Consider the following 21036-nt stretch of genomic DNA (forward strand, 5'->3'; position numbering starts at 1 on the left):
TCTTAGAGGACTCAACAGTTTGTTGGCTTGGACTACGACACCTTTGGCGGGCGTCTCTTCCGCTTGAGAATGCGACCATCAGTGTGGCATGCGCTACAGACAGCAATTCAATCCCGCGGGTGTCGGGACTCGAGCACTACGCGGTGGCAGTTGTGCATGTCTTGCGCGTAGATCAGAAAACAGACACACCCACGAAAAAGTGAAAAAGGGTCACTAAAGAGCATTGAACAGCCGTCTTTCATCGAGGAGGGCTCTCATACGTACTGTAAAGTGCTGAGCGGCCGTCCGCATACCCTGATTTAAAATACACCCGTCCGAGCCGGTTCGATTCACCAGTGTCTCCTCATCCGAGGCATACACTCTTCAAGCCTGCTGTGGACTGGTTTCAGTGCTGCTGAAGCTGAGCGAATTTCTTTCCTACCAGTTGCCTTTGCAAGTGATTCATCATGACGAAGCAGGAAATACGTGGTCCGGCTGCGAAAGCCAAAGAGGACGACGACGAGCCGGAGCCGTTCTGTACAGGACAATGCACAGCCGAGTGCTTGATTGTTTTCTTTGTATACGCCTTAGTCGTTTTCGGCTGCACACTTTTAACCACATTTGGAATGTGGAGCATGACTGTTACAGCTACGGTGCCGGCGGGCGTACTCTTTTCATTTTTCCTCTACGTAAGCCAAGTACTTAAGACGAAAAACCCGGTTCGCTGCTCGGCCTGCGCGAATGCAGTCACTGCAAGCATACCACTTTTCCCCTGTGTGTCTGTGTTGTCAGATCTTCGGACGGAAAGTATCTCCGCAGCAGGTGAGGAGTCTGGACAGGCCTCGTGTTTTAATCAGATCCTCATGGGAGAGATTACCAATTGGGTTACCATATGTTCTATGCTTCCTGCAGCTGGCTTATGTGGCACTGTCGACGCTCGCGCTTGCACTTCCACTATCTATGGCTCTGCCGGTGGTGAGATCAGCATGGACGATGGCAATACGGTTGCTTGATTTCGCTTCATTTCGCCCAAATAAACCCTGGTTCGTCAGGCCGGGATACCCGCTATGGAGTTTCGTCGACACCTTCGTCCTGGAGGCGATGTTACAAGAGTTGGTCAAGGCCGCAGTGATCTATAAGGTGTTCACAAGAAAATTGGTGCAGCGGCCCGGAGATTTTGTCGCGTATAGCGTCGTCGCGTCAAGCGTGGTTGCAGTGGTACGGTAAACCAAGCAAGCTGGGAGCGCCCGCGGTATGCCAGCAGGATTTTTCAGGGAGCATACCCCCTACGCCAAATCCTCTACCTGCAGTCGATTCTAAATATGCTGCTGTTTGTAGGTCGACGTCGGAATGCAAGCTCTCAAGGTTGCTAGCTCTTTGAGGAGCATGCCGAAATTTGTCATGGTGTCGGGGAACGCTGGGAGCGGGCAGGCTCCACATGGGCTGCCGGATCACCAGGCTGGCGTGTTGTGGTCCTTTACGCTGTATTACGCCGGATTCATAATTCCTATGCAGATGGCCACCGGTATTATTCTTGCATCCATGATGGCGTGCAGAGAACTTCTTCATCAAAAGCTTTCATTCATTAAGGTGAGCACGATACGTTTTCGGGCTGCTTGTTTTCTGTCGACGCCGACCAGAGCACTTCATGTAACCTCGCATCGACTGTGTGCCTCTGCTACTTCAGGTCATCAGCTGGCCAATCCTGCTACACGGAACCCCAATCTTCGCGAGTCAGATTCTCAGACGTAAGCATGTCTTAATCCATAGCTCCAGTCAAGCTGTCTGTTGCTTGACCTGTGCTTCTGAACGCGTGCCTGTGGCGTATATATCACGCTTCTGTTTTCCCTGCCCAGATATTTCTCACAACGAGGCATTTCGCGTCCTCCATGGCGCCGACCCAGCCAGCCTAAGTACCCAGGAGCTTTCACGGCTGGGAGCGTTCACTGCTCTCCTGCAGTTCATTGTCTGCATCGTCATGGCGATGGGCATTAGCGCTGCATTTACTCTTTCGAGGTAAGCAGTCCGAGGTACAGTGCTGCAGTCGTCGTGGGGTGACGTTTATTTGCGAGCCGAACGCTGGTGTAAATCGTCTGTCCGGTGCAAATGTTGACCATCAGGTTTCTTTATCTGAAAGTAGCGAGAATGCTGCCGCCCCACTCGCTTCCGACCTCGTCTGCCCAGGAAAAAGCAGGATTCCTGTTTACATGGAACGACGTGTTCCAGAGAGATGACTGTTCCCCATAACTAAGGACTACGGCGTCTGGCCCCCGCGCAGGGAGGTGTTTGCCCTGTGAAGGTTGTCGCATAGTATGCAGTTCTTATACCCACACACACCAGTGGCGGCAGTCCTGTTCCGTTGAGTATATGCTGCCACAGGCAATCACGCCTCGGGGGTTGGTTCTTCTGTGGTGGTAACCGACGTTGCAGTGCGCGGCGGTCTCCGTAAATTGACATTTTGGACTGCTGGTGCGTGAAACGCTAGGAGCTAGCAACTTTTGAAAACAGTAGATTCCTTACAGAGGGCTGAGCGACTGCGGTTTCTATAGGGTGTATGGACATCTAGCATGTCAGGGCCCTGACACGGTACCCCCAGCTGCGCATTGCTTGTGATTTACTCCTGCCGGGGCGAGATAATACGAAGACGTCGGCACGATGAGGACTCTGTTACCGATATTCCCTCTTGAATTTCTGGCTCTAGTTTCGGTGCCAGTGGTAACAGGTCACTTATCCAGCCCCTTTCCGCCTAGCTGTAAGGGTTTTACAACATTGCTTGGTCGATGACGACTCAAGCGCTCTGGCCTATAGTCATTAATGAGGTTGAGCGGCGGCTAAAAGAACAATATGGAGGTCCGTGAGCAAGCCTTACATTAGACCGCCTATCTGGATATGGCTAATGTATCAACAGCGGCCGAACTCTCATACTTCAGGTTTGCTTTTAATTCGTCAATGCGGATTTCCTCCTATAACCGAATTTCAGAGGAATGCTAAAGAATTTCCATGAGTTGTAAGCTTGTTAGTTCGTATTGCAACCAATTGTGGAGCCACTTCATTTGCTGAAGGCCTTCAAACTTAGCTTTGCAGGATGAAAAGGCCATCGAAGTACGCTGCGGCATCCGCTGTCCGCTGCATACCACCCGTATATATAGTGTTTCCGCAGACCACGTTGACGGAGCATCTCGGCTCCGACTTTTACGACCAGTACAGGGTTGTACAGACTGCGGTGATTGCGTTGAGACTCCACCAATATTGGGCGTCGACGATACGGTAGTACAGGTCCCTCAGGACGAGGAAACCGCGAAAGTCAAGAATTTTATCCTGATGCTGAAACAACAGTTTCACAAGGTAGGATGAACTCTTCTTGCTGGGCGCCGCTGTCAGCCTAAACCTTTTTTCTAGCTTCGCAAACTGGAAGACGTCTACATTAGGCCTAACTGGAGCCACTTTCAAGAAATATCTGCAGTATCAAAAGCCATGCCAGTAGGTCCGAGCTACACGCGTGAGTCAGCAAGTTTGAGCACGGTTTTCCACAGATTCAGACAGGAGGTAGGGTGCATGGTGTGTTTTGCTCCCCTGAGTTCTGTAGGTCTTACGGAGCCGCACTATAGACGTCCCGTGTAGAGACGATGCTTCATGCAAAAAACTGGAGGTACGTTGACACACATCGTTTCTAGAAGCTGGATTCTACAGCACGGAAATCCCGTCCACAGCATCTCGTCAACACGTGTAACTACGCAAGGTACGAACCTGGTGTTCACCCACGCGATAGTCAGTGCTGCATGCCGTGGCACCTTGCTGGCAGAAAGGGGGCGATGACAGCCAGCGGCATGTTCAACGTTATCACGCACGTTCTGAACAGCGTCATGTCTGTCCTATGCGGCTGTCTCTTTGTGGGGCCGGTTCACTTATGCGTGCTCAAAAACTTTCCGGTAAGCCTACTGTGTATATGTAGACTTGCCGAATTCTCTGGTGCTATGGATTCACAGTACACGTGCAAACTGCCATATCCGGTATACTCTTCTCTCTTCATGGCAACGTCTCAAGGTAGACCAGACACATTGAACAAACGCCATTTCGATGCGAAATGGTTCTGGTTTTAGTATGGGAAGCGGTAAAGGCGACTACATCAATCTGTCGGTAAGTGGGAAGGATCGTCTAGACACACTCCCTTGTCGCCATACCAAACATGGTCACAGGGTGTACGGAGACCCCGGCTTCAGCAGTGTCATGTCCTAGCTTCACTGCATATCTTCCCGTGCGTATCATGGACGATCACTTTCGGTTTGAGGTGTGGCTATACCGACAACAACGTCTTCTGGGGCTCAGTGGTGCGTCGAGAACGTCAACTGTGTCGAGGAATGGCACAGCCATCGGTGTCTAACGTGGTGTCACTCCACCAGTACTGACGTCGCGCCATCGTGTACGAACATGACTGCCAGCGTATCGGTGCAGATTCACCGTACAAGCGCAAAAGTCATCTCGCCTACTTCGATAGCAGGCTTGCCGTCCACGAATGCCTTTCCAGTGGCTTTAGCAATACCGAACTTCTCCTTCCAGGCAGTCAGCTCCACCTCCATGACCAGCGTGTCACCTGACACACACGCCAACACGATTGCGAATGTGAATATACCATAGTATAGTCGCTTGTGTAGCCGTGACGAATGCAAGAGCGATGACTCACCGGGGACGACAGGCTTCTTCCATTTAACGCCGTCTACGCCGGCGAAGAAGAAGTTTCCTTGGCCGTCGCTGATTGGAGGCTGCAGAGCGACGATGCCAGCCAGCTGTGCGAGGGCCTCTACCTGAAGGACTCCTGGCATTATTGCTCGACCTGGGAAGTGTCCGTTGAACTGATCTTCGTTTGCTGTTACCTGCTTGACACCCACGGCTCTCTTCCCTGGCTCGAACTCGAGGACTTTGTCGACGAGCAAAAACGGGAACCTGTGAGGAAGAATCTGGCGGATTTTCTCTACATCGAACACGGGAACGGCAGAACTCTCCGTAAGCCCTGATATTTCCTTCGCTCCACGCCAGGTTGAAGAGAGAGAGGTGGCCGACTTGGCGCCGAGTGGTGAAACATTCATTCCCCGTCTAGCGTGCCCTGTGCATTCGTGGGAGACATCCAGGCTCCCTCCGGCGGGCCGAACACAGAATCTTGAACCCGGGCCAACAGTGAAGGCGTCGGCGAGGCGGCCAACAACGAGGGTGCAAATCCACAAATAGACACTACGGCCCGCCATCGTTGGGTCCGCGGCGGTGTACGAACGTGTGCGTTCACGAGGGTTGTGTCTCCGTCTGCAAAGACAACGGGGAAGCACAAGAAACTGAACTCGGCGCACGTGTCTGCAGCGCGCGCGACACCAGCAAACAGAGAGCTGCAAGCAGCTTATAACGAAAAATTCTGATGTAGGTCGCGGCACTTTCCGGAGGCTGAGAAACTTCTCTAAGCCAAGGGCCCGCCTTCCCGCGGCGGGCCCTTTGCCGGTGCGGGCAAACTGGTCTGGGAGACTCTAGCTGGCCTGAATGCCAGCGGTGGTGCGTGCCCGGGAAAAGCTGTTCGGCCGGCGACCTTGGCGCGAAAAGAGCGGGGAGCGGCATGTGCCTTCCTCGCAAATCGATGCGCATGGAACACCTGCGCTGCGTGACCCTTTGACTCGAAACTCCCCGCTGACTCCCGCTTTTTATATTTCTCCATCTCGGTATGCCTTCACCGGTGTGGCGCATGCAGTTCTTCCACCTGCCTTTGCCTTCGTGGAACAGCTGTCGGCCCGCCAGATGTTTCGCGCCTTCGCAGGCTTGTCCGTGCGACCTTTGAGACAGTTTGGCGCCACTCTCCGCAAATCCCTTCTCTAGGAGCCTCATGTTCTTCCCCGGATCCGCCGGATTGCCTTCGCATACCACGTCTTTCCTTCCCAGCTCCGGCGCGGCGGCCTCGCGGCGGCTCCATGCGCGCCCGTAGATAAGACTCTTGAGGGAGATCCAGGGGCCTGGCAGTTGTCTGTTCAGCGTAGGAGGAGGCGGAAACGCGTAGGGCTTTGGCGTCTCGAGTTCTCTCTGGCCCTTCTTGCGCAGGGATCCGGCTCCTCGCCCCGCGCCCCCCCCGCCGGGCTCGTCCTCCGCTGGGCTCGTCCTCCGCCGGGCTCGTCCTCCGCCGGGCTCGTCCTCCGCCTGGACCTGCTCACTTTTCTCCTTTGCCTCCTCGCTCGCCCCTCGCTGCCGCCATGTGGTCTCCGGCGGTCCCGTCTCCGTACGCGGGCGCAATGCAGCAGCAGGCTGCGCAGGTCACGCCGCAGGCCTACATGGGGGGTGCGGCGGCCGACTCAAGTCCGTACATGCAGGCGCAGGGCGCGTACGACGCGCAGGGCCAGGCGAGCTACAGCCAGCACGCGATGTACTCCCACGCGTCCCAGGCCTCGCAGGGCGCCCCCGCCGAGTACCTGCAGACGCCCTCGGCGCAAGCCGCCTACAGCCACGCGGCCGCGAGTCCCTACGCGCAGCAGGGGCAAGCCGGCGGCTTTGCGCAGCAGCAGGTCCTGGCGTACGGCCAGCAGCAGGCCGGAGGCGCGCTCTACGCGGCTCAGCCGACTGCCGTCGACTACGCGCAGCAGCAGTACCACGCGGCCGCGCAGGGCGCGCAGATGGTATACGGCTCGCCCGCCTCCGCGGCCTACGGGGACGGCGTGACGGGCTACTACGCACAGCAGACGGGGGGGGGCGCCTACGCCCAGCGCGCCTGCGGATACTCCGCAGAGCAAGCTGCATACGGCTTGCCGCCGCCCGTGCGACCGCCCGCAGATCCTGAACTCGTGAAACGCATCCACACAATCGCCGGTAGGTGCCTCACGCGCCTCAGCTGCCTCAGCCGCCGCAGGGGCGTCCTGGCGCTCGAGAGCGCCGCGGAGAGCGGCGGATCAAAGGCTAGACCCCCGCGCTGTGGAGCCACGGCGTCGGGCGTCGCCTTCTGTTTGCAGGGCTCGCTTCATTCCGCGCGGCTGCGACCTGTGGTGTGTCTGCGCAGAGTACTGCTGCAGAAATCCCGAGATGGAGGCGCTTGTGCGCCAGCGCGACGGCGCAGATCCGCGTTTCGCGTTCATCAACGGCGGCGAGGGCTACGACTACTTTCGTTTCGCGGTCGCTTGCCTGCAGCAGGGCCTGGATCCCGCTGAGCAGGCAAGACAGGCTGCCGATCCGAGCCTCGGGATGGCGGGCATGCCAGGCCTGGTGAGGCGGATGAGGCCGCGAAAGGGGCAAGAAACCTTAGTGCAGCGGGATATTGAAATCTAACGCTTCTAGCTCTTTTAAGCAGTCCAGTGGGGCGGCGGCGGTCTGCAATCGTCAAGAACGCGGCTGTCTGTATCCCCTGACTTCGCGCATTTGCAGCTCTCTCTGGCCTCAGTCGGCATTTTCTGCCGTGTTTTCTCTTGTCTGTGTCCGCGCAGGGTGGCGGACAAGCGCAGGACAACGGGCACATGGCGCGAGAGTTTGACATCGATTCCCTCATCATGCAGTACCAAGGTAACAGCTTCGCGTCTGCCTCTGCGCGCAGATCTCTCCTGTCTCTCCTCTCCTATTCTATTATCTCTCTTGTCTCTTGCACCATGTCAATCCTACGTTTTCCTCCTCTTTTATTCACCCGTCTTGCCTCGGTCTGAGGCGGCGTCTCTTCGTCTCGCGGCTTCGCTGTGGCGAGCTCCGCCAACGGCCAGGGTGTGGCGCGCTGCGGCGGACTGCGCCTCGAACTTCGTTACGCGTTTCCGGCGGGGCTTCTCTCAGAGCCTGAATAGGATTTAATCTTCCTGAGCAACTTGGGGCACTGTAGAGCGCGTGACAGCGTATACTTTAACCACTGCTGTCGGGGCTGTCTATCATGTATTCACGGCAGCACTATCAAGCCTCTTCTTCCAAGTAGATTCCACGGAAAACCCAAAATTGCTTCTCTCACAGTGATGCGGCGTCTTCCTGCGGTTGCCGCCGCGCCGCGCCTGCGTGGCTGCCGCAGCCGACTCATCCTCTACAGCGCCGTAACATGCAGCCTCTGCGCATGCATAAATGTATACATATATATATCTGTATATATGTACATATTGGTGCGTTGTCATTTGAAAAGTGGAGTCTGGCGAGGCTTTCCTGTCTTTCGTGGCTCGAGGCCTGCGCGGCCTCCAGCGTGCCTCTTCGAGCTCCGCGTTGAGCCCTCGCGTCGAACAGCAGGGAGTCGTGTGTTCGTCCTTCTGGGTGTGGGCTTTCAGTCTCATCTGCATGTCACCATCACATAGTTTCCCCGTTTTGACTTTTGGCGCTTCTCTCGGCCGATCCATGTGCCTTCTTCTCTTCCTCCACACTGTTTGCTTCTCTGTAGAGCCCCCGGAGCCCGCGCCGCTGTCGGAGGCCCTCGCGAAGGAGCTAGATGGTGCGTGAGAAGAAGAGAAAGCGGCCGCAGGCGAGAAGACGGCTCGCTGCGCGCGTTTCTCTGCTAGTGGGACAACAGAGTTGCCCTCATCGGCGGGCACACTTCGGCGCCTGCATCGTCCTTCGGTCCTGATAGTTTCCGCCGGACGAGCACGCATTGCGCTCTCTCTCCATCGATGCACACACACTCCGGGGCTCACTATTCTGTATCCCTTTCCCCCAATTCGCATATAATATTTACATATATATGCATATATTTATATATATACGAATCTTCGTGTATATACAAATATATACATCTATTCATATATATACGTATTTTTGCATATATATACATACGCATATTTACAAGTATGAATACATATATACATATCTGTATATACATGGATATGCGTGTTTGTGTTTGAGGGCTGCGAAGGGGCTGACCTGTGTATTACCTGTGCGTTGTGCTGCTTTTTTTTGCAGACGTCGTGTTATCGATGGAGAAGCAGGCGACATCGACGGCGATTCGCAACGGGCGCCACTGGATCGAAGTGAACGGCGGCGGAAGCGACGAGGCGGCGAGCAGCCTCGCAGCAGCCATTCGCAAGAGACAAGCGGCCCTCGGCGTCTTCGCGCACAAGCTGAACGTCCTCTACCTCGTTCACGACGTGGCTCAGGTGGGCGGAGGCCGCATGCAGCGACAGACTGCGCCTCTGCGCTCCTTCTGACCCGCGTTGAAGCTCCCGAACTCATCACACATCACCTATACGTATTCAAATATATATATATAAACGAATCGTTTGATGATTATATGCATATCTTTCTGCGTGAATACGCTAGAAGGATTGTGCGTGTATGCAAGCATCCAGCACCGACGCGGCTGAGAGGCATGACTGTCGGGATGAACAGCGCCTGGCTTAGTAAATTCGCGTTCGTTTGTGGCGCGGCAGATCTGGGTACTCTGTGCATCGCAGCAGAAAGAGGGCTTCAGGTAGATGCCTGTTTTTTTTTGCGTTTGGCGGGACGCAGGCGTCAAGACTTGAGCAAGGGTCACACAGCGGACACGGCGGCTCACGTATCTGTGTGGGGTGTGCTTTTTTCTGGAAAAAGGGTGACGCGGTTCCTTGTCTGAATGTCGGCGCTCTGGAGGTCTGCTCTGTCGCGATTTCGCCAGTTTCTTACTTCTTCGCGTGGCGGCGCCTGTTTCTGGCGAATCTGCGCAAGGCTTTTCCATCTTTCTGTCCACTGTCCTCTTCCCAGAACGAGTTCGTTCACAAGAAGTCCAGCGCGCTGCTAAGTGCCTTTAAGCCATACCTCGTCTGGATGCTCCGCGACGCCTACCAAGCCGCCGCGCGAGACCAGGGCCCCACGGACAAGGCAAGTTCTCAAAGTGACTTGATATCCGCGAACTGTATTGCGGCGATCCGCCTGCGCGATTTTTGCGCGTTCCACAGCGTCCCCGCGACCTCAGCTTCGGGCGCTCTCGTGGCCTGCGAGCTTCTCTGCGCCCCTGCATCAGCTCTCAGTCTTTTCTCCCTCTCTCTCGCTAAGTGTATGCATACATTATCTATCAATCCATCTATATGTCTGTCTATATGCCTACATGTATCTGTATGTATCTTCTCTGTGGTCTGGTGTCAATGTATTCATTTGCGTAATTAACTTGTGCGCAGCTGCGTCCATCCGTGTGGGTGCGTGACGGGGGCTTGGACGGTATTTTGAGCGTGATTTGACTTACGCGCGCGAGACTGCATCGCGCGTTTTCCGGAGTGACTGCGCGCCTTGAGGCGAGGTCCGTTGTGTCGATTTTTCGCTCCGTTCGCTTGGAAGCTTTTGCGTGTGCACTCAACGTTTTTGCAGGTGGAGAAGATTTTGACTCTCTGGGTCAAGCGCGGCATCATCGACGAGGACGAGCAGGAGGAAATGAGTTTTTTGATGACTTCCCCGGATCTGGGGAGGTATTTGGGCGGCACGTCGAGCGACATCGTCGACAGGTGCGCGGTGTACAAATACTTGGTGGGGACTGGAAACTCGGTTTAAACCTGCTGATTTCTGAATCAGAGGCAGAGACGTCGAGAGTCTCCGTGGGCTTGCCGGGCTTCTGAGAAACGCAACGGCGACCAAGGTTCGCTCCGCGTCGCTTTCTGCTCTCCACGCGCCGCAAGAGGTTCAGGAAGCTGCGCGCCTCTCGCAATGCCTCGCAGGTTTCAAACGCTTTGCTCAACTTCCAACTCGTCCTGTCGTCACGCGCTGCATACATCTGTTTATATATGTTATATATATCCATTATTTATATGTATCCAGGTATACTTATGTATACGTATTGTTATGTAGGCGGGAGCAAGCACCGCGAGATGTGTGTAGCCACACATCTGCCACATCTTCTCGGGCGCCTGAGCCCGTATGCCTTTCTCTTTCTAGGTTCGCACGCTGAGCTTCGTGGGTGTGCGGTTTTGCTGTTTTGTACTTCAGAGGTTCCTTCGCAACGCCGCCGCCGCCGCCTCCGCCGGATGACCCGGTGCAGGTACGTGGGTGACAGGTGCGCACCTCTGGATGTTTGCTTTGTGTGTGCTCGCTGGCGTCGCTGGCGGCAGCCTTTCGAAGGGAGCAAGGCTGTCGGCATGTTCACGTCCTGGCCGCTGCAAGCTGTTTTGCAGAGGAAGGCGTGGCGTCGTTCATGCTTTTTCTGCGTAGGGGCATCACGCGCGACACACGTACATGCAGCCAGGCGTCTCGCCTGTCGGCTACCACGGTGAGTTCGCGCGACACCAGTGGATGTCTCCTTAACTTCGTGCGCAGCGTGGATTCGTGTCGCTGTCATGGTTTCGCCTAAGTGCAGATATAAGCTGGTGAACGCTCTGTAACTATCGTGCTAACATACCTCTAGATTTGGTACGGCGCCTAGGGTCTAGGGTTGAACGAAGCAAGCATGCACTGCAGGCTCAACGCAGCGCGATCGCTTGCATCGGGGGACGCACAGCGCCGGACTCGCGGGGGGAAGGGGAGGGGGGATTGTTTTCCCGCTTGCCTGCGTCGAGGCAGAAGAGCGAAATCCAGGCGTCGCGTGTCTGTCTTTCTCAAACTTCTTCAGAGAGTCGCTCGCGGGCTGCATCCTTCTGCGTTGCTGTTTCGTTTTGACGCGAGAGGGGGTTCTTTGGCGGGTGTGTCTCTTCTCGCAGGCGGCATGAGCGAGGGCAGCCCCACGCCGCCGCCGCCGCCGCCGCGGTCGGGTCCGGCGCGCGGGTCGCCCGGCGGAGGGTTCGATTGCCGCCCAGATGACCTCGGCAGCACGCCAGAAAGCATTCCTGTTGGCATGATGGCTACCATGCTGCGCAGCATGAGCAAGCGAGTAGGCCAGACACACATCCATATATTTCTATATACTTACATATATATATATATATGCAGATATCTATACATATATGTAGATACGTTTAGATATGTGTAGACATATCTATGCATGTAGGTATGTGTGTGCATGTGCACACGGATAGGTGCCCGCGAAGGCATATGGAGGTGGCTGGCCGACCTAGAGGCGCGGACGCGAGGCAGTCGCGAGGCTCGGTGTGGAGAGTTTTTTTTTCGCATTTTCGAGTGGAATATGGGAGCGCGGGGGCCGCTCTGTGTATATACGTGGCGAGGCATCTCGTCTCGTAGATGTCTGTAGAGTGTATAGATTCTCCACATTTTCTCCCATATATATATGCATGCGAGAAAATGTATTTTGCATGTTTGACACGCGGCTGAATTTTTTCAGGCGAAGAACATGCAGACGGCGTTCGTCCCTTATCGCGCTCTAGACCCCTTAACGACGCCTCAGCAGCTTCCGCGTACGCTCCTCCGCACGCACCCGCATTCAAATTTTCACTCATATATTTGTGTATGTGTCCATGGTATTTTTGTATAGCTATGTTCATATATGTGTGTGTTTGTGTTTTTTTTCACGTATGTGTGTGGAGTTGAGTCTAATACACACTCCGTTATGGCCGTGTCTCTGGTTGATACATGGTAGATGCTCATATGCATGAATAAATATATGTATACATTTCTGTTCGCTTACATGTACGGAGAAACGGGTATGCACATGCATACCTCTCAACGTATATGAATTTTTTCTGACGTATTCGCCGATAGATGGCGACGTAAATGACGGCATATATATAAATATATAAAGAGATAGATATATGTAGGTAGACATATATGGATAGGGAAATGAATATATATATATATAGTCTCGTAAATAAACTGGTTGATCTATCGTGCCTTGTGAATCAGAGTCAGTTTTTTGTCGCTTTCTCTCTCTCCTCTCCTCGCGCAGCGCCGGAGCCTCCTTCGGATTACCTCTTGGATCGGATTCGCGATTTTTATGAGGACTTGGAAGAAGTCGAGGAAAAACTTCGGCGGCGGTAGGTTGCGGGCTTTCGAAGGGAACTCCGATTTCTCACAAATACATGCGTGCGAGTGCGTAGCTGTGGGCACTCAGAAATCGAGGAGCTGCGGGCCGTGGATATATACAAAAACATAAATTAGAAAATATGATTATGTATCGATTTGTTGGTTTCGTTGCGTGGGCGCAATGCGCGTGTAGGGCTGTGATGCATCCATGTGCGTGCATGCCTGCGAAGTAATATATGTGTGCATCGACTGGAGCACTGCATTTAAGGCGTCCGCGTGTGGTGGCGCCTTTCTCAGCGAGCGAGGACGGTCGCGCTCAAACTCTCGCGGATCTCGAGAAGACGGGAAAAAATCGCGTTCAGGAAGCCGCTCTCGCAGCTCCAGGCGCAGCGGCTCGCGCAGTCCGTCGCCCTCTGCGTGCCTCGACAACCGCTTGCGAGAGCGGTAAGCTCGCGAAGGGAAACGCGGCGGAATGCTCCAGCAGAGAGCAAAAGAGACGCTCTCGCCGGCGACGCGAGAACAAGAATTGCATGTGCTGCGCGGAGAAAAAGAGAACGGCTCAATGAGGCTGTCGTCGTGAGGCGCTCACCTCTTTATATCTCCCAGCCGCGAAGAGATCGACGTATTTATATATATATATATATATATATATATGTGCACGCATATGCATATTTACACTTTATACGTATTGTATGCGCATGTGAATTCACGGATCTGTTTTCGACCGGGGGGTCGTCGCGTGGCTAAGAGACGGAGGCGCGGCTAGTGACTAGGCAGGGAAATGTGGAGACATCCTATACTTTTATTTTTTTATCTTCAGTGACCGCGAGCGGCGCATGCGCGAAGTCGATAAGCGCGGCGCGACCTTTGAGAAAACGTCTTCGTGGGTCAACGCGGAGATGGGTGTCGGCGACGACGGCTCTTTCTCAGGGCATCCAGGTAAATGTTGGCAGTGAAACCGAAGTCCCTGTTCACTTCGTGCCTCCGTTAAAGCGGAGACTGATGTGCAGGGGACATGAGACATCGCTGCATATGCACGTTTTTTTCGATTTTTCTTGGAAAGTTCAAGTAGTTTTTTTGTGCCTGTGAAGATAATTTGCCGACCGTGTGAGCATGTTGCTGCTTCCAAGTCATTTTCGCTCTTTGTTTTTTTCGCGGTTTCAGGGCTCCGCGGCGCGCGTCTGGGGCTGGGCGCTGCGGCAGAAGTCGAGGAGAGGAAGGAGCAGAAACAGCAGCCGCCCGCGACCGACGATCCCTTCGAAATGTTCAGGCGCCAGAGAGCTGGAAAGTACCACGACATCATTGCGAGCAAGTAAGGTCTTCGGCTTATATTCGCGGGCGCGGGAGGGCCGTCGCACAGGCCTTAGGACGTGAAAGGCTCGAGAGGAGAGAGATATCTGTCAGCATATAGTTGAGAGGCAACAGCGGGATGGGAACGCAGGACATTGCATGCAACAACTGCGTCTTTCACCTAGTGTATCTGAGTTCACATGTCTCGAGGTACGTGTAACTCCAGCTATAGTTATTTAACTAGAGTCCCCCTGGAGGGGTGCGGGGAGAGGCGTGCGCGTGTGTTAAGAGTAATCCCATTCAAAACAGGCGGTTTGTTAGTATTTGTCTCCTCTCTTGTTTTCGTGGACTCTTGTTTGTATCGTACTCGAAATGAAGTCAGTGGGTGTGTCACTGTTCACGTATAGTGTGCGAACTTCTTGATTCTTGCTGGTAGTGCGATACCGCAGGCGACTTGCGTCTTACATGGCGGGTTAGCTGCTTTCGCACATACCGCGCTCCCGGATGGGTTCTTTGCTTCTACTAAATCCGCAGTGATCATGACCAGCGCTTCAAGCAGACATTGCGTAGGTTGCATCCGAGGTGTAGGCCTTTTAGGGCATGCAAACTGGCTGTCTCACTGTGGTCTTCCTTGTGCCTTGACCGCAGCAAAGCAGCGGCTCGGCTGGAGCAGCAGGCGCAGCGCTTCGCCGACAAAAACTGCTACCTCTGCGGCAAGGTGAGTCGTCGGGAACTTCGCTCCTGACGCGGAGCTTGAGGAAGCAGCCGCCGCGCATCTGTAGAAAAGAAGATCGAAGGGTGGTGCGTGGAGCGTGCGTATTTTTGTGAGCGACTTCGCCAGCAGGCGAGGAATGGGTTTTTTTGGGGGGGGGAACGGGGGGAAGTTTGTTATGTCGTGCCGATAGAGTCTTGCGGACCACAGAGGAGAGGCAGGTCTGCAGCGATAGAATCCGCAAGCCCGACAGGTTTAGTTTACGACGCTCGCTCTGGAAGCCTGTTGCGTTGTTCTCCAAAGAGCGAATTTGCGGGTTTTTTCGCGGATGCAGCGCGTTGCCTCACCCTGCACGCTTGCCAGAAGACCACTTCTCTCCTTTCTTGCAGCCGTAGACTGGGAATACATGCTTTCCTCTGGTGCGATATCACCTGTGTGCCGGGAGAGAAGCGGAGCCGAAAAAATCTGTTTCCACGACAGGATCCAGCACGCGAAAGTTCAGTGCTGGCGGCAGGGGAAAGAAAAAGGCGAGGTTTTGATTTTGTCTACCTTCTCTGCCTCCGCTGTGTGCGCAGCGGACCGCGACTCCCAGGCTGTGTTTTTTCTCCGGCTTGGCGAGATGAGAGTTTCCTTTTTTTTTTCCACTTTTTGTGGCATGCCCCTTGTCCTCTCTTTCCAGGTCGGTCACATTGCGCGCGACTGCCCCACAAAGACCTCTCGGTGAAGGCGGCGGCTCTCCGCTTTCTGTTTCTTTTCGTTTCTCTTTCTTTTCGTTTCGTTTTCTTTTCGTTTCCGTTTTTCTCTTCTTCTGTGGCGGCTTTCGCGCGCGTCAAGGATAGCGCCTGCGGGGAGAGCTGAGAAGGAAGCTGTCTGTCGTGTTTCGGCTCGGCTGAGACGCGACGCACTCCCGCACAGCGACGTCTTTCTATGGATTGCGTGAAGGTAGTCGCCTGGCGCCGAGGAAAGAAGCGACCTTCCTGCGGTCGGGGACGCGAGCGCGTCGCCGAGGCTTGGAAGCGCGTGTCTGTGCTTCCTCTTCACGACGACTTGCGTCACAGGGAGCGTTGACTGAGAATCTCTTTTGTTTCTGTGTAGATGCGTCTTTAGCCGGCAGGCTCGCGCCGCGACCGCCTTGTTTTTCCTCTTTGACTTGCTTCTCAGCTGGCGCCTTGCGCGACAGCGGCTGTGGCGGTCCATTTTCGCGTTTTTCTGTGTTTTTCCTGTGCGCGTGAGGCCGCCTGCTTCCTCGCGGCTCGCTGCATCTCTTCCTCCTCTCCTTGTATCCATCAACCAATTGGCGCGCTTGCGTTGTTTCTGAGTGCGTTTCCGCTTCCTCCGCTCGCGTCTAAACTGGCTTTCGCTGCAAAACTTGACGTCTGAATGCACCTGCGAACTCGCGTCTCTGCCTGTGGAGGTTTCACGCAGGCGGGTGCGCGGACGTCGGAGTCGGCGCGGAGCTCTGGGATGCCGGGCTCGCTCGCATGCGCAGGGATTCGCAGCGAATCGCTCTTCGGTTCACTTTGACACAGCGCACAGTGTCTCCTCCCCCTCGCAAAATGTAGACATTGCTGGATACTCGAAACATTCAGAACTCTGCGTGGTGCCAGAGACTTGGGCGGCGGCGCAGGGAGGATCGATTAGGACTGGGTAAGTGGCGCGGCAGCAGGCCAACGCTGCCCTTTGCCCCGCATTTCGCCAGCTGCGCTGCGCGCGTATGCGAGTCCGACACATGCGTAGAGTGTGCAGATGTCTTTCATCGCAAACAGAAGTATCACTCGCAGCAATCGCCTGGAGAGCAGACGCAGAAGGCCCTCGTCTGCGGACGCGTCGAGTGCGAGTCGTACTCTACGCGTCCCCCCCACCCTAGACCCCCCCACCGGCGGACACGAAGCCGAAGAGAGCTTGCACCCTTCTGGAGACAAACGCTGTGAAAAAAGGAGAGCCTGAGGCAGACTCTCAGAGGAGTTTCCAAACACTGCATTTCTTCGACTCGCATGGTGCGCGCTCGCCGCACTGAATGCCGAGCTATCGTGCCCCTCCACCACCATGAGATACGGCGGAGTTTTCAAAAACCATTCGTCTTCTGCCTATTTTTAACTTAATTGTAAGAATAGGTAAAGATAAAACCTTCTTATTCAGTGGGGATACGTAAAGTAATACCTACGTTTCACGTGCACGACTGCTTGCGCAGTAGTCCGTGGTGTGCGTACCCTGCGTGGACGATTTTCGCCAGGCTTTTTTGAAGAAGCTAACTGGATACAAGGAACTAGAAGAAAAAAGTGTTTACCTCTATGTACCTACACATACATATATGCATGCATGTGGACATTGTGCAAGGAACTTGGAAAAAAAAGTATATATGTATGGAAATAAATATATGTATATATATGCATTGCACAGAGTGCACGGATGTGTGCTTAGAGACATATGCACAGACCTCGCGCGCGTGTGTGCGCACATATGCGCCTGAGGATGTGCGCAGCACACGACGTAACTTGCAATCCTTGGAGCCGTTTTACGGAGGGGCGAGGCAATAAAAATAAAAAATGCTTTAAAAACAGGAGACCGCCGTCGCATTGTATCTACCGCCGTTGACCGCTTCAGTGCCAGAGAAGACAACGCCTCCATCGCGCGTCCCTGCGTCTCCATGTGTAGAAAGCCTCCAGCTTTTTTTCTCGCTTGCCCAGAAGCCAGCAACCTGCCTTTCGAAGTTTTTTCTCTGAGCCTCTATCGGCGTCTGTCGATCTCGCTGAAGTCTCTGCGCGTCTCGCTGGAGGACTCTGACGCAGCAACTCTGTTCTGTCTGTTTCACAAGGCGTCGCGCTGTCGAAGCTTGCGCATGCCTTTCGATTCTTCGGTTCCTTGTTCCCCCCCCTCCCCTCCCCTTCCCGGCGCCCCGATGAGAATGTTTGGGCCTTCGAGATAGCTTAGGGGTGTACCCAAGTGGGGCAGGATCGGTGTGTACGGCGTCCCTTTACCGCGGAAAACAGAGATTTGCCTAGAAGTTCATGTGATACCGCGCGCGACTCTACTTCATTTCCCGCCTATCGACAAAGCGAGAGGCTTTGCTGCTCGGCTCCGCCCGCCGACGCTTCACAAACGAATCTCCCGATGAAGCCGACACTGCAGCCTCTTTGAGGCAGCCGCCCTTGCCGCCCCGATCGGTTCACGAAGAAAAAAGAAGACAGAAGCAAGGAAACACTCCCGCAAAGACAAAAAAACCGAGCCAACTTCCCGCGACGCACCTCCCGCAGTGACCAAACACACACATTACATTCATACACACACATGCATACGTTTTTATTTTTAGGAGATGTGCATGCAAATACACACAGCGGAAACCACTGGTCTGTGAAAGACGAATCGGCAAAGCAGCACCGCCATCGGCCCCTCTCCGCCAATGTGCATCAGCCCACACGCGCCCACAGATCTCGGACGTATATATATATATATATATATATATATATATATATATATATATATATATGGAGTCGCATACGTCGAGACATATATATATTTTTATAATTATTACATGCGCAGAACAGCTGGCGGGCCTGTGTGGAGGCCCCGCTGTGTGTGTCTGGGAGTCTGAAAGTCCTCAACTCGAGGGGAGGCGCACATCGCCGCCATCTGGCCCCGACGCTAAATCCTACACTCTCTCCTCAACCGCACGCGCCGCGGAGCAGTCCGAAGGGGCGGGGGGTTAATCTCCGCATGCAGCTGCCGCCGCAGAACTCAAAAAGAGCAAAACTGTCCCACAGGTCTCCAGATCAGAACACTGGCAAAAAATGGCTCGTCGTTTGGGCTTTGGGAAAAGAAACAGGGAAGTCGCGGATTCTGCAGGCACTGTCCCCGCGAAACGGCGTTCGACGTGGGCGGGAAGAATGGCTGAAACAAAAATATATGGATGCCCATCTCCCTCACTAGCTACAGATCTATGCGAGACTGCGCCTCCAAAAAGCTCACTGAGATCCACGCAGAAACGCTCTTCCCCCAAGACGCTCCACAGCGCCGCAGCTCGCCCTGGGGGAGACGCCTCTGAAAAGGCTCACGCGCTGGATAGATACACGCCAACATACACGCACCTATAGGTGCCTAGATGTACATATGTATATAAATGTATATATATGTATACATATCTATTTCTTTGTATATATATAGATATGTATAAGTGTGCACGTATTTGTACGTAACCACGTAACGGAGATATAAGCACGTAGCTGAGCAAGCGCGTATCTGCCGACGCAGGTGGGGGGGGGGGGATCTCTGGAGAACCTGCAAACGCCGGATGACGCCTAGCGCACAGAAAATGTTTGAATCGAGTAAAGGAGTGAGGCTACTGAGGCCAGCGTCCGCGGCAGCGTGTGCGTCAATCACCTCCACGCCTGCGCTGCACAGAAGTCCGCTCCTCAAGCTCCCTCGACTGCACTGCGCATTTGAGCGGGCGGCCGCGAGAAGCCGCTGAGGGGGGGCGCGTCTTCTTCGTCAGAGTTCGCGAGGGCGTCTTCTTCCTTCGCGTCTTCCCTCTCTCCTTCCTTCGCTTCCCATTCCTTGTCTGCGTGTGCGTTGGACGGCGCCCCGGGTTCGTGTTCCGCGGGTGTGCGTTCGGCCTCTTCGCTCCGGCGCCTGCGCTGCTTCTCAAGGCGCGGCGTGCTGGTCGGCGAGGCCGCGGGAACGGGACTGGCGGCGTCCGCAAAGCTGCTTCGGCGCGCGCAGTCCGCCCCTCGGCGGCGGTGCGGTGTCGTCTCCTCGAACTCGGCGCGCGCACGCGGAGCCCGAAAGGAGACTACAGAGGCCCCCCGGCGCCGCGGCCGCAATGCCGGGGAACCCTCGCGCCTCCGCTTCGCGCACTGCGCCGCAGACGACTCCGACAAGCTCGCAACTCCCCTCGCGTAGCCCTCCGCCGCCCTCTCGCCCTCTCGCTGCTGCGCAGTCTGTCCGCCCTGCGCAGTCGCGCCGTCTTGTTCCGGCGCCTCGTCGTCGTTGTCCCCTGCGTCGCCTTCGCCCGGAGAGTCCTCAGCGCGCTCGGCGGCGAGGGGGCTGGGCGAGGGCAGCGGCTTGTCGCACGCGTCTGACAGACTTGCGGGAGTCTCTTCGGGGTCGCTGCCGCGACGCGACGAGGGTGAACAGCCGCGGTCGGCGCTCCAGTCCTGGACAGACGGCGCCACGAGCTGGTGCGGCGAAGAGGGGCGCTGCGGCATCATGAATGGACAGGGGGGAGACGAAATGGGAGAGGAAAGGAAGCGAAACGAAGAAGCGCGAGGAGAGCTGCGAAGAAAGCCCGACGGCGGCGCGGCGACCAGGCTTTACTCTCCGCGGCGGCGGTGCGCTGGCGGGGAGAGGCTGAGGAGGCGCAGTCAAGAGGGAGAGAGTGGCGGTCTCAGGACAACAGGGAGAAAAAAAGGCAGCTCGCAAGTCGAGAAGAAAAGAGGCCGACACGCAGAGAAGAACGTGTGGGGACTTCGCGGGGAAGGCGGGGGTCGAGGTGCGCGATAGCTCGTCTCCGTTTCGCGTCTCTTTCTGCTGCGCTCAAGGAGCGAGTTCTCGCTCAGCAGGCCCCGTGCGTGCAGCGAAGCTGCACAGCGGAAAGGAGAGAGAAGGGAGACAGGGGGAGGCGAGAAGACAAGGCGAGAAGGCAAGGCGAGAAGGCAAGGCGAGAGAGGGGACACGCCTACGCGTCTCTCTGCGCTCTCGCCCCTGAACGATGCGAAGACTTTTTTAGCGAACGGAGAGCGCACACACGCAGGCCATGCGTTGCAAAAGCATCTACACGGTCTACACAGACAACACGAGCAAATTTTTTCTACTTTTGCAGACTTCTGGAGATACCGCGCTCGCCGATGGCACACGGCCCGCCAGGGACGCCGGATCACCACTTCCACGGTCTCGTGGCGGCCCGGGGCGGAGGCGAGAAAGCCGCTCTTCGAAAGGCAGCGCCTGGAGTCGCGTGCGAAGGCTTTTCACAAAGTTCACGCGCGCGAGAGGAGCACAACGGGCAGAGGAAAACAATTCTTGTGGGGTTTCCACGCAGGACGCGGCGCTCAGATGAGACACGCGTGTGCGCAAGGCGGCGGCGCTTTTCGGAGCGCGTTTCTGCCTAACTGGTTGGCGAAGACGCAAGGCCTCTGAGAGTTGCGCGAGAAGATAGCGAGAGAGGGAAAGAAAAACGACTTGTGTGCTGTCTTGTCGCACCCTCCAGCTCCTCACGACTCGCCTGAATCGCCAGCTTTTCGCGTCTCACCCCTCTGCACATCCCCCCGAAACCTGCATGC

At 55.4% G+C, this 21036-nt stretch overlaps 5 protein-coding genes across 5 annotated transcripts; 3 read left to right on the forward strand and 2 right to left on the reverse strand.

Moving 5' to 3' along the window:
- Positions 1 to 446: 446 nt before the first annotated feature.
- BESB_024280 (uncharacterized protein) lies at positions 447 to 2226 on the forward strand (the record flags this gene model as incomplete). Its single annotated transcript, XM_029361130.1, has 7 exons — positions 447 to 668; positions 772 to 801; positions 892 to 1197; positions 1318 to 1569; positions 1667 to 1727; positions 1836 to 1995; positions 2100 to 2226. The coding sequence occupies 7 exons, from the start codon at positions 447 to 449 to the stop codon at positions 2224 to 2226; spliced, it is 1158 nt and encodes a 385-aa protein (XP_029215945.1).
- Positions 2227 to 2759: 533 nt separating this feature from the next.
- On the forward strand, positions 2760 to 4215 carry BESB_024290 (putative membrane protein; the record flags this gene model as incomplete). The annotated part of the gene is made up of 11 exons (XM_029361131.1): positions 2760 to 2833; positions 3042 to 3081; positions 3140 to 3202; positions 3256 to 3324; positions 3379 to 3478; positions 3588 to 3628; positions 3690 to 3718; positions 3782 to 3908; positions 3966 to 4023; positions 4080 to 4116; positions 4176 to 4215. 11 exons carry the CDS (start codon positions 2760 to 2762, stop codon positions 4213 to 4215), a joined length of 678 nt encoding a protein of 225 aa, XP_029215946.1.
- A 218-nt stretch (positions 4216 to 4433) lies between these two features.
- Positions 4434 to 5219, reverse strand: BESB_024300 (beta-hydroxyacyl-acyl carrier protein dehydratase (FABZ); the record flags this gene model as incomplete). Its single annotated transcript, XM_029361132.1, has 2 exons — positions 4434 to 4570; positions 4661 to 5219. 2 exons carry the CDS (start codon positions 5217 to 5219, stop codon positions 4434 to 4436), a joined length of 696 nt encoding a protein of 231 aa, XP_029215947.1.
- Positions 5220 to 6200: 981 nt separating this feature from the next.
- On the forward strand, positions 6201 to 15488 carry BESB_024310 (zinc knuckle domain-containing protein; the record flags this gene model as incomplete). The annotated part of the gene is made up of 17 exons (XM_029361133.1): positions 6201 to 6810; positions 6998 to 7200; positions 7419 to 7494; positions 8336 to 8386; positions 8851 to 9044; positions 9628 to 9744; positions 10228 to 10361; positions 10840 to 10891; positions 11062 to 11138; positions 11557 to 11716; positions 12125 to 12197; positions 12686 to 12773; positions 13060 to 13206; positions 13583 to 13701; positions 13927 to 14074; positions 14701 to 14770; positions 15444 to 15488. 17 exons carry the CDS (start codon positions 6201 to 6203, stop codon positions 15486 to 15488), a joined length of 2364 nt encoding a protein of 787 aa, XP_029215948.1.
- Positions 15489 to 19173: 3685 nt separating this feature from the next.
- On the reverse strand, positions 19174 to 19968 carry BESB_024320 (uncharacterized protein; the record flags this gene model as incomplete). The annotated part of the gene is made up of 1 exon (XM_029361134.1): positions 19174 to 19968. One exon carries the CDS (start codon positions 19966 to 19968, stop codon positions 19174 to 19176), a length of 795 nt encoding a protein of 264 aa, XP_029215949.1.
- Between the last annotated feature and the right edge of the window lie 1068 nt (positions 19969 to 21036).

The sequence above is a fragment of the Besnoitia besnoiti genome, chromosome XII, assembly GCF_002563875.1.
Source record: "Besnoitia besnoiti strain Bb-Ger1 chromosome XII, whole genome shotgun sequence".
In the NCBI taxonomy this organism is placed as follows: domain Eukaryota; phylum Apicomplexa; class Conoidasida; order Eucoccidiorida; family Sarcocystidae; genus Besnoitia; species Besnoitia besnoiti.